This window comes from Aulonocara stuartgranti (assembly GCF_965226115.1).
Source record: "Aulonocara stuartgranti genome assembly, chromosome: 5".
In the NCBI taxonomy this organism is placed as follows: Eukaryota; Metazoa; Chordata; class Actinopteri; order Cichliformes; family Cichlidae; genus Aulonocara; species Aulonocara stuartgranti.
In genome coordinates, this window is record NC_138943.1 from 33,551,651 (window position 1) to 33,569,761 (window position 18,111).

At 41.2% G+C, this 18,111-nt stretch overlaps 1 protein-coding gene and 2 long non-coding RNA genes across 3 annotated transcripts; 1 reads left to right on the forward strand and 2 right to left on the reverse strand.

The window, feature by feature from the left end:
• Window positions 1–2,762: 2,762 nt before the first annotated feature.
• Window positions 2,763–7,122, forward strand: LOC309706276 (uncharacterized protein; the record flags this gene model as incomplete). Its single annotated transcript, XM_082532644.1, has 2 exons — window positions 2,763–3,318; window positions 5,471–7,122. Exon 2 carries the CDS (start codon window positions 5,674–5,676, stop codon window positions 7,120–7,122), a length of 1,449 nt encoding a protein of 482 aa, XP_082388770.1. The 5' UTR covers window positions 2,763–3,318; window positions 5,471–5,673.
• A 287-nt stretch (window positions 7,123–7,409) lies between these two features.
• On the reverse strand, window positions 7,410–11,112 carry LOC309706178. Its single transcript, XR_014276689.1, has 3 exons — window positions 10,861–11,112; window positions 9,469–9,584; window positions 7,410–8,473 (listed from the first exon to the last, which is right to left on the reverse strand). It is a non-coding gene; the product is annotated as an uncharacterized lncRNA (long non-coding RNA).
• A 1,947-nt stretch (window positions 11,113–13,059) lies between these two features.
• On the reverse strand, window positions 13,060–16,763 carry LOC309706375. Its single transcript, XR_014276731.1, has 3 exons — window positions 16,512–16,763; window positions 15,119–15,234; window positions 13,060–14,123 (listed from the first exon to the last, which is right to left on the reverse strand). It is a non-coding gene; the product is annotated as an uncharacterized lncRNA (long non-coding RNA).
• Window positions 16,764–18,111: the final 1,348 nt, after the last annotated feature.

Sequence of the window (18,111 nt, forward strand, 5' to 3'; positions counted from 1 at the left end):
TTGGATCCTTTGCAATTGTAACTGTATCCAGACACAACATGTCTCAAACAAATCCAAAGGGACAAGAAGTTGACGCCTACACTCTTCCTTGGGATGAGCCACTAGACTCTTCCATTTCCTCTCTTCCTTGGTGTGACCAAGTGGAACTAGAGGAAAAGCGTTTGGAAGAAATGGAGGCTGAAGCGCTCAGAAACACAGAGAACATTAAGTTCTTGATGGAGGAAAATGAGCGAAAGAGCGCTCAACTAAAAAAGTTATCATACCAGCTTCAAGAAAAGGAAGCTATTATTGAGGAGAAACAACAGGATCTCCAAGACATGGACAAAAAGAACCAGGAGCTCCAAGGAAAACTTGATGAAGCCCTGCAACAAAATAAAAAACTTGCCCAAGAGAAGAAACAAGACGGCATGAAGAAGAGAGGGCTGCAGAGCAATCTCCAAGAAATGGAGCTAATGTACAGTGTAGACAAAAAAAGGCTTGATCGCACACTGCAAGAAAATGAAAAGCTTCTCCAAGAGAAAAGGCAACAGGAGTTAAAAGAGAAAGAAATGCATTCCAAGCTTCAGAGCATCAAGCAACACAATGAAAGCTTGCAAGGAAAGCTTGATCAAGCTCTGCGGCAAAATAGAAAACTCCTCCAGGAGAAGATGCAAGACAGCACGAAGAAGAGAGGGCTGCACTCCAATCTCCGAGACATGGAGCTAATGTACAGTGTAGACAAAAAAAGGCTTGATCGCACAGAGCAAGCAAATGAGAAGCTTCTCCAAGAAAAAAGGGAACAAGAAATCAAACAAAAAGAAATGGATTCCAATCTGCAGAGCATCAAGCAACAAAATGAAAGCTTGCAAGGAAAGCTTGATGAAGCTCTGCAACAAAATAAAGAAATCCTTCAAGAGAAAGAGCAGCTGGACAGAAAGCAGGGAGACATGGAGTGCCAACTCCAGCTCATGGAGGGAAACAACAGGATGCTGCAGGTAAAGTTCGATGAGACACTGCACAAATATCAAGACCTGCTTCAAGAGAGAGAACAGCTGGTCGGTAAGCAGAGAGAAGAAAAACTTCTTCTCCAGGAGTTTGAGAAGAAAAACCAAAACCTGCAAGAACTTTACAACAAAATGAAGTTCAAAGCATCTGAGCTGGAAGGAGAAAATGAAAAGCTGCAAAAACAGGAGGCAACATCTAAAGTGCTGAAAGAAAGGTTGGAAGAAAAACAAGCCGAAAAAGAAGAAGTGCAGAAAAAATGCAACAAGCTGCAGAAGCAAAACACAGAAAAAATCGAGGAGCTGATCCTCATCCTCGAGAAAAAGCAGAAAAAGAAAAAACGCTTCTTCTGGAGGAAGAACACTCCTTCTTTCACTACTGCCAATGTCACCTCTTCTTCCCCCACCTCTGCTCCAGCTTAATTCCCCCCCCCTCCCCCCAACACCTCTCCCATCTCCCTCCCCTCTTTTCACAGTCACCCCCCAACCAGTCCCGACAGTTGACTGCCCCCTCTAGAGCCTGGTTCTGTCATAGGTTTCTTCCTTTAAAGGGAGTTTTTCCTATCCACTGTCGCCTCGTGCTTGCTCAGAGGGGATTGTTGGGGTTTTCTCTCCTCTCTCCCTTTACTTTACGCTCTTCTTTACATCCCACCCACCCCCACCTTCTCTTTTTTCTTAATAATTGAACAATAAAAACAATTGGTCACTAATTAAATGTGTCAAATCAGTGTCTTTATTCAAGAATACAAGAAATGGGTAATAGCTGCATGTGTGTTTGTGTGTGTGCATAATATGCATACTTTACGTGTTGGATCCAAATCCCACAAGGAATTAAATAAAACAAGAAGACAAACAAAAACAAATATTTCTCTCCCTTCCCAGGTCAGGAATCAGGATGAGGAAGAAATGAGGTCAGATCAGTGCAGGTTTTTGCACTACTGACATAAAGTTTCTGCTGATTAAAAAAAGTATGTCGATATTTCTGAAATACATTTGCAAACAAATAACTTTGACAACTTGTGTTTTTTCATAAAAGAAAAATCAGAGAGCAGAGCTGGTAAAACAGCTTAGCTCCGCAGGTTACAGGAGATCAGATGCCAAATACTTTTCATGACAGTCTTCGTTACTGCATAAATCTCCCCTTTTATCATTGATCAGTAAATCACTGCATATACATTCATCTAACCGTTATAATTTCATGAGTAAAGATTCTCAGATGACTGAATGGCGGTTTTAGTAAATGTTGAACTTTATTGTGATTTCTATTTTTAGAATCAATTGCACACATTTTGATTTAGTTTTGCAAGCTGCTGATTTCACACAGATCCACTGCCCAAACGTGCCTTTGAGTTTTTCATCATTTAACAAGAATAGGCTCAGGCAATCATTGTGGAATTAGGCTTTGGGAAGGTCTGGGGACAGGTATGATGATGGTGGTGGTTTTAAAGCACTGTGGCACAACAGCTTGACTCAGGGAGATGTTAAAGATGCCCGCTAGGACATCAGTCAGCTGGTCAGCACGGGCTCCGAGCACGCGTCCAGGTATATTGTCTGGTCCAGCAGCTTTGTGTGGGTTGACTTTAGTGAGAGTCCTTCTCACACTGGCCGTGGACAGGGACAGCACTTGGTTGTCTGGCGACGGGGTGGCCCTCTGTAGTCCATCTTGCATCCCATTTAAAGAAGTTCGTGTTCGCACTGCGCTTGGATGTCCTGGCCTCTGAGGTTAAGGTGTACGGCTCCTGGTTGTCAACTGACCAATTTATCATGGCAAAGTCTGTGGTGGACAAAAGATAAGAGGCTGATTATAAAAATGATCCATGCACGCCTTATGACCTACAGCATGTACAGTTAACACAGCTAAATGGCTGTGAAATTGTAAAATTACTTTTGAAATAAAGCTATTCAAAGTCAATTAACTGGGACTATAATAATAGCAATGTTAGTGCTAATGTTTGTTTGCTGGCTAATTAAAATAAGCTGCTAGGTGATGGTACTGTTTCAAGTTCTCTCATTGTTTGACATGTAGGGCAGATATTTTGGTGACACTGAGATCAGCCAGACACTAAACAGCAGTGTAATATCAACGCTAGATTAGATGTTTTCTAATCCGATAAAATGACATTATTCCTGTTTATAGAAGATGTTTGTCGTCTGTTTGTTTGACTGACAGGAACAGGAAATAGTGGTTGGAAATTACTGTTGGTGTTACATGAGGGTAAAGAAGGGCTTTAAGCACCTGGGTAAACACTGGACCCATGATGAAACACTACAACAAGTACAACATATTCTTCAGTTTTAATATGTGACCATACTGTGCAGACTGCTGATGAGTTACACGGTTACATTTCATTAATCATTGTTAAACTAAAGTGGTAAGCAGTTACTTTATCCTTTCACTTAAAATTTCCAGGAAAAACACTACCTTGGCTACTTTTGTGCTTACATTTGATCTATGCTGGGTCACTACTTTTGTGCTTACATTTGATCTATGCTGGGTCACTACTTTTGCACTATAATGCTGCTGCTGACACCTTGGTTCACACTGACAATTAGAAAAAAGCTGATAGGAAAAGAAGGATGGAAAATGCCTGGAATTTAGTTACACTTGCAAATACTGCTTCCTCCAAACTGCAAGCATCAATAAAATGTTACAGTATTGTTTTCTATATCTGTGCATATATCCTTATTGGTAGTTTTCTCGAAATAGAAGCTCTTCATTTTAAAAAAAAAACCTCTGATAACATTGCTGAAGCTAGCGCCCACCCCTACTGCGCATACTGCAAATATAAAACTGATATATACTTACATCATGGAGCAGTTGATGTCTGGTTTCCGACAAATACAGTAAAGAGGTGCGTTCTCCCCCTCCATACCAGTGTTCTCAGGCACTGCTACATGGTCAGTGTCAGACACTTCACTGTCCTACAACATACCACATAGGACCACATTAGAAATGACATGTATGTAGACATGCTAATTATACCTGGCTAAATGGATGCAGTAACAAAATGTTACTTAACTACTCTAGTTATTAGTTTCCAGATGTGTGCAGTTGCTCCAGTCTTACTGACAGTATACTGTTTCAAACACCAGTGCCAACATTTTATTTTTTAAATCTTAGTATGATTCTGCACCAAGACTTGTGGCCTGTTGCTCGGTAACTTATTGTCTGACTACATTAACTACAGTTCATAAACATCATTCATTTTCTCCTACTTATTTTATTCAGGTTGTATTCCAGCTGTCATAGGGCAAAAGTACACCCTGGACAGGTCGCCAGTCTGTTGGAGGGTTATTAGAGAGACTCAGACAACCACTCACACCAACAGCAACTAACCTAACCCCGCGCATGTCTTTGGAGTTCAACACCAGTCTGGCCGAATCACAGATAAGCAGGGTGTCTGTGCTGCAGAGCACAGCTGTGTCAGAGACTCTCGACATCAATGTAGCGTTAAGGATGCGGAGCGATGGGTGCACTAACACAATGTAAATATTAAAGTTCTCGCCATTGTCAATATGCTGTTGCGCCCTTGTTCGTATTATTGCAACCATATCTCGAGTCTAGCTTACCCTAAAAGTTTGGAGAGAATTGGTCTGTTAATAAACGCGATCGATTGTTTGGGACTGCTCTAGCAATCACGTCGCATAAACAACTCTACTTCCGGTGGGAAAACTAATTAAGGGTAAAGTCGCACTAATAACACCTACCACTCACGTTCATAAGCATACACTATGATCACTTCCACGCAGTAACGTTGTAATAAATGTAATCCCCGGTAAAGTCAATTAGCGAACACTACTGGCATGTAATGCCAATGGCGACCATTTCACAAACTGTAGAAAATGCTCAAAATGTTGTCGGCACCAAAAGTGAAGGGCTGACAGTTGTGTTTATATACGAACCGTAAGCGCTAATGTTGGTTAGCATCAGCTAAAGCGAGGAAGTTTGACACTTGCAGAGGCAGTGAACGCAGAGAGAGCTTAAAAACGCATTGTGGGGTTTTTTGTTTAGTCTTTGCTTCGTTGCTTTGCTTCGGGATTTTTTTTGCATTAAGACGTTGCACACAAAATTACAGATATAACGGTGACTTAGCTGCTCGTTGGATAAACCCATGGATCTTAGAAAAGATCAACACTACTCGGATGTAAGCACCCGTGTATAACACAATAGGCAAAATTACGCTTGCTAACCTTTCCACATGACAGGCTTCACATTAAATAAACATTTTTTCAAATACTCACCATGATCTGAGACCGTTTAAATATTTTGTTCCTCTGAAAATATGGCAGTATGAAGCTAAACCTTTAGCTTGACGGCTAAAGCAATGCTAAGATTTACACGGAAACGATCAGCGGACATCGGTCTACATTCTTCTTCTATGGTAGCAGCCTGGGCAGAGTAACAGCCAACTTTAAACTGCGCCATCTGTTGGCACCAATTACAGTAGAAAACATGATTGCGACAACACGTTTTTGGGGGAAAATAACAGAGATTGAAACTTTACTGATAATTTGTCCAAGTTGAAAAATGCCCTCCTCCAAAAATATCACGTGACAACCTCATTGCCTTACAGAATTATGACGTCACACACATGTAGAATCTTACCACCATTCTTTCCTTTGATCCTTTGATCCAAAAACCTATAAATAGGGGTGAAGAGCAACGACTTTTAGTCCGTTTCTCGCAGCCTTGATGTGTGCAGCATTGAACCGTTCGCCAGAAAAGCCTTTTGAAATATTTGGATCCTTTGCAATTGTAACTGTATCCAGACACAACATGTCTCAAACAAATCCAAAGGGACAAGAAGTTGACGCCTACACTCTTCCTTGGGATGAGCCACTAGACTCTTCCATTTCCTCTCTTCCTTGGTGTGACCAAGTGGAACTAGAGGAAAAGCGTTTGGAAGAAATGGAGGCTGAAGCGCTCAGAAACACAGAGAACATTAAGTTCTTGATGGAGGAAAATGAGCGAAAGAGCGCTCAACTAAAAAAGTTATCATACCAGCTTCAAGAAAAGGAAGCTATTATTGAGGAGAAACAACAGGATCTCCAAGACATGGACAAAAAGAACCAGGAGCTCCAAGGAAAACTTGATGAAGCCCTGCAACAAAATAAAAACCTTGCCCAAGAGAAGAAACAAGATGGCATGAAGAAGAGAGGGCTGCAGAGCAATCTCCAAGAAATGGAGCTAATGTACAGTGTAGACAAAAAAAGGCTTGATCGCACACTGCAAGAAAATGAAAAGCTTCTCCAAGAGAAAAGGCAACAGGAGTTAAAAGAGAAAGAAATGCATTCCAAGCTTCAGAGCATCAAGCAACACAATGAAAGCTTGCAAGGAAAGCTTGATCAAGCTCTGCGGCAAAATAGAAAACTCCTCCAAGAGAAGATGCAAGACAGCACGAAGAAGAGAGGGCTGCACTCCAATCTCCGAGACATGGAGCTAATGTACAATGTAGACAAAAAAAGGCTTGATCGCACAGAGCAAGCAAACGAGAAGCTTCTCCAAGAGAAAAGGGAACAAGAAATCAAACAAAAAGAAATGGATTCCAATCTTCAGAGCATCAAGCAACAAAATGAAAGCTTGCAAGGAAAGCTTGATGAAGCTCTGCAACAAAATAAAGAAATCCTTCAAGAGAAAGAGCAGCTGGACAGAAAGCAGGGAGACATGGAGTGCCAACTCCAGCTCATGGAGGGAAACAACAGGATGCTGCAGGTAAAGTTCGAAGAGACACTGCACAAATATCAAGACCTGCTTCAAGAGAGAGAACAGCTGGTCGGTAAGCAGAGAGAAGAAAAACTTCTTCTCCAGGAGTTTGAGAAGAAAAACCAAAACCTGCAAGAACTTTACAACAAAATGAAGTTCAAAGCATCTGAGCTGGAAGGAGAAAATGAAAAGCTGCAAAAACAGGAGGCAACATCTAAAGTGCTGAAAGAAAGGTTGGAAGAAAAACAAGCCGAAAAAGAAGAAGTGCAGAAAAAATGCAACAAGCTGCAGAAGCAAAACACAGAAAAAATCGAGGAGCTGATCCTCATCCTCGAGAAAAAGCAGAAAAAGAAAAAACGCTTCTTCTGGAGGAAGAACACTCCTTCTTTCACTACTGCCAATGTCACCTCTTCTTCCCCCACCTCTGCTCCAGCTTAATTCCCCCCCCCTCCCCCCAACACCTCTCCCATCTCCCTCCCCTCTTTTCACAGTCACCCCCCAACCAGTCCCGACAGTTGACTGCCCCCTCTAGAGCCTGGTTCTGTCATAGGTTTCTTCCTTTAAAGGGAGTTTTTCCTATCCACTGTCGCCTCGTGCTTGCTCAGAGGGGATTGTTGGGGTTTTCTCTCCTCTCTCCCTTTACTTTACGCTCTTCTTTACATCCCACCCACCCCCACCTTCTCTTTTTTCTTAATAATTGAACAATAAAAACAATTGGTCACTAATTAAATGTGTCAAATCAATGTCTTTATTCAAGAATACAAGAAATGGGTAATAGCTGCATGTGTGTTTGTGTGTGTGCATAATATGCATACTTTACGTGTTGGATCCAAATCCCACAAGGAATTAAATAAAACAAGAAGACAAACAAAAACAAATATTTCTCTCCCTTCCCAGGTCAGGAATCAGGATGAGGAAGAAATGAGGTCAGATCAGTGCAGGTTTTTGCACTACTGACATAAAGTTTCTGCTGATTAAAAAAAGTATGTCGATATTTCTGAAATACATTTGCAAACAAATAACTTTGACAACTTGTGTTTTTTCATAAAAGAAAAATCAGAGAGCAGAGCTGGTAAAACAGCTTAGCTCCGCAGGTTACAGGAGATCAGATGCCAAATACTTTTCATGACAGTCTTCGTTACTGCATAAATCTCCCCTTTTATCATTGATCAGTAAATCACTGCATATACATTCATCTAACCGTTATAATTTCATGAGTAAAGACTCTCAGATGACTGAATGGCGGTTTTAGTAAATGTTGAACTTTATTGTGATTTCTATTTTTAGAATCAATAGCACACATTTTGATTTAGTTTTGCAAGCTGCTGATTTCACACAGATCCACTGCCCAAACGTGCCTTTGAGTTTTTCATCATTTAACAAGAATAGGCTCAGGCAATCATTGTGGAATTAGGCTTTGGGAAGGTCTGGGGACAGGTATGATGATGGTGGTGGTTTTAAAGCACTGTGGCACAACAGCTTGACTCAGGGAGATGTTAAAGATGCCCGCTAGGACATCAGTCAGCTGGTCAGCACGGGCTCCGAGCACGCGTCCAGGTATATTGTCTGGTCCAGCAGCTTTGTGTGGGTTGACTTTAGTGAGAGTCCTTCTCACACTGGCCGTGGACAGGGACAGCACTTGGTTGTCTGGCGACGGGGTGGCCCTCTGTAGTCCATCTTGCATCCCATTTAAAGAAGTTCGTGTTCGCACTGCGCTTGGATGTCCTGGCCTCTGAGGTTAAGGTGTACGGCTCCTGGTTGTCAACTGACCAATTTATCATGGCAAAGTCTGTGGTGGACAAAAGATAAGAGGCTGATTATAAAAATGATCCATGCACGCCTTATGACCTACAGCATGTACAGTTAACACAGCTAAATGGCTGTGAAATTGTAAAATTACTTTTGAAATAAAGCTATTCAAAGTCATTTAACTGGGACTATAATAATAGCAATGTTAGTGCTAATGTATGTTTGCTGGCTAATTAAAATAAGCTGCTAGGTGATGTTACTGTTTCAAGTTCTCTCATTGTTTGACATGTAGGGCAGATATTTTGGTGACACTGAGATCAGCCAGACACTAAACAGCAGTGTAATATCAACGCTAGATTAGATGTTTTCTAATCCGATAAAATGACATTATTCCTGTTTATAGAAGATGTTTGTCGTCTGTTTGTTTGACTGACAGGAACAGGAAATAGTGGTTGGAAATTACTGTTGGTGTTACATGAGGGTAAAGAAGGGCTTTAAGCACCTGGGTAAAAACTGGACCCATGATGAAACACTACAACAAGTACAACATATTCTTCAGTTTTAATATGTGACCATACTGTGCAGACTGCTGATGAGTTACACGGTTACATTTCATTAATCATTGTTAAACTAAAGTGGTAAGCAGTTACTTTATCCTTTCACTTAAAATTTCCAGGAAAAACACTACCTTGGCTACTTTTGTGCTTACATTTGATCTATGCTGGGTCACTACTTTTGCACTATAATGCTGCTGCTGACACCTTGGTTCACACTGACAATTAGAAAAAAGCTGATAGGAAAAGAAGGATGGAAAATGCCTGGAATTTAGTTACACTTGCAAATACTGCTTCCTCCAAACTGCAAGCATCAATAAAATGTTACAGTATTGTTTTCTATATCTGTGCATATATCCTTATTGGTAGTTTTCTCGAAATAGAAGCTCTTCATTTAAAAAAAAAATCTCTGATAACATTGCTGAAGCTAGCGCCCACCCCTACTGCGCATACTGCAAATATAAAACTGATATATACTTACATCATGAAGCAGTTGATGTCTGGTTTCCGACAAATACAGTAAAGAGGTGCGTTCTCCCCCTCCATACCAGTGTTCTCAGGCACTGCTACATGGTCAGTGTCAGACACTTCACTGTCCTACAACATACCACATAGAAATGACATGTATGTAGACATGCTAATTATACCTGGCTAAATGGATGCAGTAACAAAATGTTACTAACTACTCTAGTTATTAGTTTCCAGATGTGTGCAGTTGCTCCAGTCTTACTGACAGTATACTGTTTCAAACACCAGTGCCAACATTTTATTTTTTAAATCTTAGTATGATTCTGCACCAAGACTTGTGGCCTGTTGCTCGGTAACTTATTGTCTGACTACATTAACTACAGTTCATAAACATCATTCATTTTCTCCTACTTATTTTATTCAGGTTGTATTCCAGCTGTCATAGGGCAAAAGTACACCCTGGACAGGTCGCCAGTCTGTTGGAGGGTTATTAGAGAGACTCAGACAACCACTCACACCAACAGCAACTAACCTAACCCCGCGCATGTCTTTGGAGTTCAACACCAGTCTGGCCGAATCACAGATAAGCAGGGTGTCTGTGCTGCAGAGCACAGCTGTGTCAGAGACTCTCGACATCAATGTAGCGTTAAGGATGCGGAGCGATGGGTGCACTAACACAATGTAAATATTAAAGTTCTCGCCATTGTCAATATGCTGTTGCGCCCTTGTTCGTATTATTGCAACCATATCTCGAGTCTAGCTTACCCTAAAAGTTTGGAGAGAATTGGTCTGTTAATAAACGCGATCGATTGTTTGGGACTGCTCTAGCAATCACGTCGCATAAACAACTCTACTTCCGGTGGGAAAACTAATTAAGGGTAAAGTCGCACTAATAACACCTACCACTCACGTTCATAAGCATACACTATGATCACTTCCACGCAGTAACGTTGTAATAAATGTAATCCCCGGTAAAGTCAATTAGCGAACACTACTGGCATGTAATGCCAATGGCGACCATTTCACAAACTGTAGAAAATGCTCAAAATGTTGTCGGGACCAAAAGTGAAGGGCTGACAGTTGTGTTTATATACGAACCGTAAGCGCTAATGTTGGTTAGCATCAGCTAAAGCGAGGAAGTTTGACACTTGCAGAGGCAGTGAACGCAGAGAGAGCTTAAAAACGCATTGTGTTTTTGTTTTGTTTTTTTGCATTAAGACGTTGCACACAAAATTACAGATATAACGGTGACTTAGCTGCTCGTTGGATAAACCCATGGATCTTAGAAAAGATCAACACTACTCGGATGTAAGCACCCGTGTATAACACAATAGGCAAAATTACGCTTGCTAACCTTTCCACATGACAGGCTTCACATTAAATAAACATTTTTTCAAATACTCACCATGATCTGAGACCGTTTAAATATTTTGTTCCTCTGAAAATATGGCAGTATGAAGCTAAACCTTTAGCTTGACGGCTAAAGCAATGCTAAGATTTACACGGAAACGATCAGCGGACATCGGTCTACATTCTTCTTCTATGGTAGCAGCCTGGGCAGAGTAACAGCCAACTTTAAACTGCGCCATCTGTTGGCACCAATTACAGTAGAAAACATTATTGCGACAACACGTTTTTGGGGGAAAATAACAGAGATTGAAACTTTACTGATAATTTGTCCAAGTTGAAAAATGCCCTCCTCCAAAAATATCACGTGACAACCTCATTGCCTTACAGAATTATGACGTCACACACATGTAGAATCTTACCACCATTCTTTCCTTTGATCCTTTGATCCAAAAACCTATAAATAGGGGTGAAGAGCAACGACTTTTAGTCCGTTTCTCGCAGCGTTGATGTGTGCAGCATTGAACCGTTCGCCAGAAAAGCCTTTTGAAATATTTGGATCCTTTGCAATTGTAACTGTATCCAGACACAACATGTCTCAAACAAATCCAAAGGGACAAGAAGTTGACGCCTACACTCTTCCTTGGGATGAGCCACTAGACTCTTCCATTTCCTCTCTTCCTTGGTGTGACCAAGTGGAACTAGAGGAAAAGCGTTTGGAAGAAATGGAGGCTGAAGCGCTCAGAAACACAGAGAACATTAAGTTCTTGATGGAGGAAAATGAGCGAAAGAGCGCTCAACTAAAAAAGTTATCATACCAGCTTCAAGAAAAGGAAGCTATTATTGAGGAGAAACAACAGGATCTCCAAAACATGGACAAAAAGAACCAGGAGCTCCAAGGAAAACTTGATGAAGCCCTGCAACAAAATAAAAAACTTGCCCAAGAGAAGAAACAAGATGGCATGAAGAAGAGAGGGCTGCAGAGCAATCTCCAAGAAATGGAGCTAATGTACAGTGTAGACAAAAAAAGGCTTGATCGCACACTGCAAGAAAATGAAAAGCTTCTCCAAGAGAAAAGGCAACAGGAGTTAAAAGAGAAAGAAATGCATTCCAAGCTTCAGAGCATCAAGCAACACAATGAAAGCTTGCAAGGAAAGCTTGATCAAGCTCTGCGGCAAAATAGAAAACTCCTCCAAGAGAAGATGCAAGACAGCACGAAGAAGAGAGGGCTGCACTCCAATCTCCGAGACATGGAGCTAATGTACAATGTAGACAAAAAAAGGCTTGATCGCACAGAGCAAGCAAACGAGAAGCTTCTCCAAGAGAAAAGGGAACAAGAAATCAAACAAAAAGAAATGGATTCCAATCTTCAGAGCATCAAGCAACAAAATGAAAGCTTGCAAGGAAAGCTTGATGAAGCTCTGCAACAAAATAAAGAAATCCTTCAAGAGAAAGAGCAGCTGGACAGAAAGCAGGGAGACATGGAGTGCCAACTCCAGCTCATGGAGGGAAACAACAGGATGCTGCAGGTAAAGTTCGAAGAGACACTGCACAAATATCAAGACCTGCTTCAAGAGAGAGAGCAGCTGGTCATTAAGCAGAGAGAAGAAAAACTTCTTCTCCAGGAGTTTGAGAAGAAAAACCAAAACCTGCAAGAACTTTACAACAAAATGAAGTTCAAAGCATCTGAGCTGGAAGGAGAAAATGAAAAGCTTCAAAAACAGGAGGCAACATCTAAAGTGCTGAAAGAAAGGTTGGAAGAAAAACAAGCCGAAAAAGAAGAAGTGCAGAAAAAATGCAACAAGCTGCAGAAGCAAAACACAGAAAAAATCGAGGAGCTGATCCTCATCCTCGAGAAAAAGCAGAAAAAGAAAAAATGCTTCTTCTGGAGGAAGAACACTCCTTCTTTCACTACTGCCAATGTCACCTCTTCTTCCCCCACCTCTGCTCCAGCTTAATTCCCCCCCCCCCCCCCCTCCCCTCCCCCCAACACCTCTCCCATCTCCCTCCCCTCTTTTCACAGTCACCCCCCAACCAGTCCCGACAGTTGACTGCCCCCTCTAGAGCCTGGTTCTGTCATAGGTTTCTTCCTTTAAAGGGAGTTTTTCCTATCCACTGTCGCCTCGTGCTTGCTCAGAGGGGATTGTTGGGGTTTTCTCTCCTCTCTCCCTTTACTTTACGCTCTTCTTTACATCCCACCCACCCCCACCTTCTCTTTTTTCTTAATAATTGAACAATAAAAACAATTGGTCACTAATTAAATGTGTCAAATCAATGTCTTTATTCAAGAATACAAGAAATGGGTAATAGCTGCATGTGTGTTTGTGTGTGTGCATAATATGCATACTTTACGTGTTGGATCCAAATCCCACAAGGAATTAAATAAAACAAGAAGACAAACAAAAACAAATATTTCTCTCCCTTCCCAGGTCAGGAATCAGGATGAGGAAGAAATGAGGTCAGATCAGTGCAGGTTTTTGCACTACTGACATAAAGTTTCTGCTGATTAAAAAAAGTATGTCGATATTTCTGAAATACATTTGCAAACAAATAACTTTGACAACTTGTGTTTTTTCATAAAAGAAAAATCAGAGAGCAGAGCTGGTAAAACAGCTTAGCTCCGCAGGTTACAGGAGATCAGATGCCAAATACTTTTCATGACAGTCTTCGTTACTGCATAAATCTCCCCTTTTATCATTGATCAGTAAATCACTGCATATACATTCATCTAACCGTTATAATTTCATGAGTAAAGACTCTCAGATGACTGAATGGCGGTTTTAGTAAATGTTGAACTTTATTGTGATTTCTATTTTTAGAATCAATTGCACACATTTTGATTTAGTTTTGCAAGCTGCTGATTTCACACAGATCCACTGCCCAAACGTGCCTTTGAGTTTTTCATCATTTAACAAGAATAGGCTCAGGCAATCATTGTGGAATTAGGCTTTGGGAAGGTCTGGGGACAGGTATGATGATGGTGGTGGTTATAAAGCACTGTGGCACAACAGCTTGACTCAGGGAGATGTTAAAGATGCCCGCTAGGACATCAGTCAGCTGGTCAGCACGGGCTCCGAGCACGCGTCCAGGTATATTGTCTGGTCCAGCAGCTTTGTGTGGGTTGACTTTAGTGAGAGTCCTTCTCACACTGGCCGTGGACAGGGACAGCACTTGGTTGTCTGGCGACGGGGTGGCCCTCTGTAGTCCATCTTGCATCCCATTTAAAGAAGTTCGTGTTCGCACTGCGCTTGGATGTCCTGGCCTCTGAGGTTAAGGTGTACGGCTCCTGGTTGTCAACTGACCAATTTATCATGGCAAAGCCTGTGGTGGACAAAAGATAAGAGGCTGATTATAAAAATGATCCATGCACGCCTTATGACCTACAGCATGTACAGTTAACACAGCTAAATGGCTGTGAAATTGTAAAATTACTTTTGAAATAAAGCTATTCAAAGTCAATTAACTGGGACTATAATAATAGCAATGTTAGTGCTAATGTTTGTTTGCTGGCTAATTAAAATAAGCTGCTAGGTGATGTTACTGTTTCAAGTTCTCTCATTGTTTGACATGTAGGGCAGATATTTTGGTGACACTGAGATCAGCCAGACACTAAACAGCAGTGTAATATCAACGCTAGATTAGATGTTTTCTAATCCGATAAAATGACATTATTCCTGTTTATAGAAGATGTTTGTCGTCTGTTTGTTTGACTGACAGGAACAGGAAATAGTGGTTGGAAATTACTGTTGGTGTTACATGAGGGTAAAGAAGGGCTTTAAGCACCTGGGTAAAAACTGGACCCATGATGAAACACTACAACAAGTACAACATATTCTTCAGTTTTAATATGTGACCATACTGTGCAGACTGCTGATGAGTTACACGGTTACATTTCATTAATCATTGTTAAACTAAAGTGGTAAGCAGTTACTTTATCCTTTCACTTAAAATTTCCAGGAAAAACACTACCTTGGCTACTTTTGTGCTTACATTTGATCTATGCTGGGTCACTACTTTTGCACTATAATGCTGCTGCTGACACCTTGGTTCACACTGACAATTAGAAAAAAGCTGATAGGAAAAGAAGGATGGAAAATGCCTGGAATTTAGTTACACTTGCAAATACTGCTTCCTCCAAACTGCAAGCATCAATAAAATGTTACAGTATTGTTTTCTATATCTGTGCATATATCCTTATTGGTAGTTTTCTCGAAATAGAAGCTCTTCATTTAAAAAAAAAATCTCTGATAACATTGCTGAAGCTAGCGCCCACCCCTACTGCGCATACTGCAAATATAAAACTGATATATACTTACATCATGGAGCAGTTGATGTCTGGTTTCCGACAAATACAGTAAAGAGGTGCGTTCTCCCCCTCCATACCAGTGTTCTCAGGCACTGCTACATGGTCAGTGTCAGACACTTCACTGTCCTACAACATACCACATAGAAATGACATGTATGTAGACATGCTAATTATACCTGGCTAAATGGATGCAGTAACAAAATGTTACTTAACTACTCTAGTTATTAGTTTCCAGATGTGTGCAGTTGCTCCAGTCTTACTGACAGTATACTGTTTCAAACACCAGTGCCAACATTTTATTTTTTAAATCTTAGTATGATTCTGCACCAAGACTTGTGGCCTGTTGCTCGGTAACTTATTGTCTGACTACATTAACTACAGTTCATAAACATCATTCATTTTCTCCTACTTATTTTATTCAGGTTGTATTCCAGCTGTCATAGGGCAAAAGTACACCCTGGACAGGTCGCCAGTCTGTTGGAGGGTTATTAGAGAGACTCAGACAACCACTCACACCAACAGCCAACTAACCTAACCCCGCGCATGTCTTTGGAGTTCAACACCAGTCTGGCCGAATCACAGATAAGCAGGGTGTCTGTGCTGCAGAGCACAGCTGTGTCAGAGACTCTCGACATCAATGTAGCGTTAAGGATGCGGAGCGATGGGTGCACTAACACAATGTAAATATTAAAGTTCTCGCCATTGTCAATATGCTGTTGCGCCCTTGTTCGTATTATTGCAACCATATCTCGAGTCTAGCTTACCCTAAAAGTTTGGAGAGAATTGGTCTGTTAATAAACGCGATCGATTGTTTGGGACTGCTCTAGCAATCACGTCGCATAAACAACTCTACTTCCGGTGGGAAAACTAATTAAGGGTAAAGTCGCACTAATAACACCTACCACTCGCGTTCATAAGCATACACTATGATCACTTCCACGCAGTAACGTTGTAATAAATGTAATCCCCGGTAAAGTCAATTAGCGAACACTACTGGCATGTAATGCCAATGGCGACCATTTCACAAACTGTAGAAAATGCTCAAAATGTTGTCGGCACCAAAAGTGAAGGGCTGACAGTTGTGTTTATATACGAACCGTAAGCGCTAATGTTGGTTAGCATCAGCTAAAGCGAGGAAGTTTGACACTTGCAGAGGCAGTGAACGCAGAGAGAGCTTAAAAACGCATTGTGTTTTTTTTTTTTTTTTTGCATTAAGACGTTGCACACAAAATTACAGATATAACGGTGACTTAGCTGCTCGTTGGATAAACCCATGGATCTTAGAAAAGATCAACACTACTCGGATGTAAGCACCCGTGTATAACACAATAGGCAAAATTACGCTTGCTAACCTTTCCACATCACAGGCTTCACATTAAATAAACATTTTTTCAAATACTCACCATGATCTGAGACCGTTTAAATATTTTGTTCCTCTGAAAATATGGCAGTATGAAGCTAAACCTTTAGCTTGACGGCTAAAGCAATGCTAAGATTTACACGGAAACGATCAGCGGACATCGGTCTACATTCTTCTTCTATGGTAGCAGCCTGGGCAGAGTAACAGCCAACTTTAAACTGCGCCATCTGTTGGCACCAATTACAGTAGAAAACATTATTGCGACAACACGTTTTTGGGGGAAAATAACAGAGATTGAAACTTTACTGATAATTTGTCCAAGTTGAAAAATGCCCTCCTCCAAAAATATCACGTGACAACCTCATTGCCTTACAGAATTATGACGTCACACACATGTAGAATCTTACCACCATTCTTTCCTTTGATCCTTTGATCCAAAAACCTATAAATAGGGGTGAAGAGCAACGACTTTTAGTCCGTTTCTCGCAGCCTTGATGTGTGCAGCATTGAACCGTTCGCCAGAAAAGCCTTTTGAAATATTTGGATCCTTTGCAATTGTAACTGTATCCAGACACAACATGTCTCAAACAAATCCAAAGGGACAAGAAGTTGACGCCTACACTCTTCCTTGGGATGAGCCACTAGACTCTTCCATTTCCTCTCTTCCTTGGTGTGACCAAGTGGAACTAGAGGAAAAGCGTTTGGAAGAAATGGAGGCTGAAGCGCTCAGAAACACAGAGAACATTAAGTTCTTGATGGAGGAAAATGAGCGAAAGAGCGCTCAACTAAAAAAGTTATCATACCAGCTTCAAGAAAAGGAAGCTATTATTGAGGAGAAACAACAGGATCTCCAAGACATGGACAAAAAGAACCAGGAGCTCCAAGGAAAACTTGATGAAGCCCTGCAACAAAATAAAAAACTTGCCCAAGAGAAGAAACAAGATGGCATGAAGAAGAGAGGGCTGCAGAGCAATCTCCAAGAAATGGAGCTAATGTACAGTGTAGACAAAAAAAGGCTTGATCGCACACTGCAAGAAAATGAAAAGCTTCTCCAAGAGAAAAGGCAACAGGAGTTAAAAGAGAAAGAAATGCATTCCAAGCTTCAAAGCATCAAGCAACACAATGAAAGCTTGCAAGGAAAGCTTGATCAAGCTCTGCGGCAAAATAGAAAACTCCTCCAAGAGAAGATGCAAGACAGCACGAAGAAGAGAGGGCTGCACTCCAATCTCCGAGACATGGAGCTAATGTACAGTGTAGACAAAAAAAGGCTTGATCGCACAGAGCAAGCAAACGAGAAGCTTCTCCAAGAGAAAAGGGAACAAGAAATCAAACAAAAAGAAATGGATTCCAATCTTCAGAGCATCAAGCAACAAAATGAAAGCTTGCAAGGAAAGCTTGATGAAGCTCTGCAACAAAATAAAGAAATCCTTCAAGAGAAAGAGCAGCTGGACAGAAAGCAGGGAGACATGGAGTGCCAACTCCAGCTCATGGAGGGAAACAACAGGATGCTGCAGGTAAAGTTCGAAGAGACACTGCACAAATATCAAGACCTGCTTCAAGAGAGAGAACAGCTGGTCGGTAAGCAGAGAGAAGAAAAACTTCTTCTCCAGGAGTTTGAGAAGAAAAACCAAAACCTGCAAGAA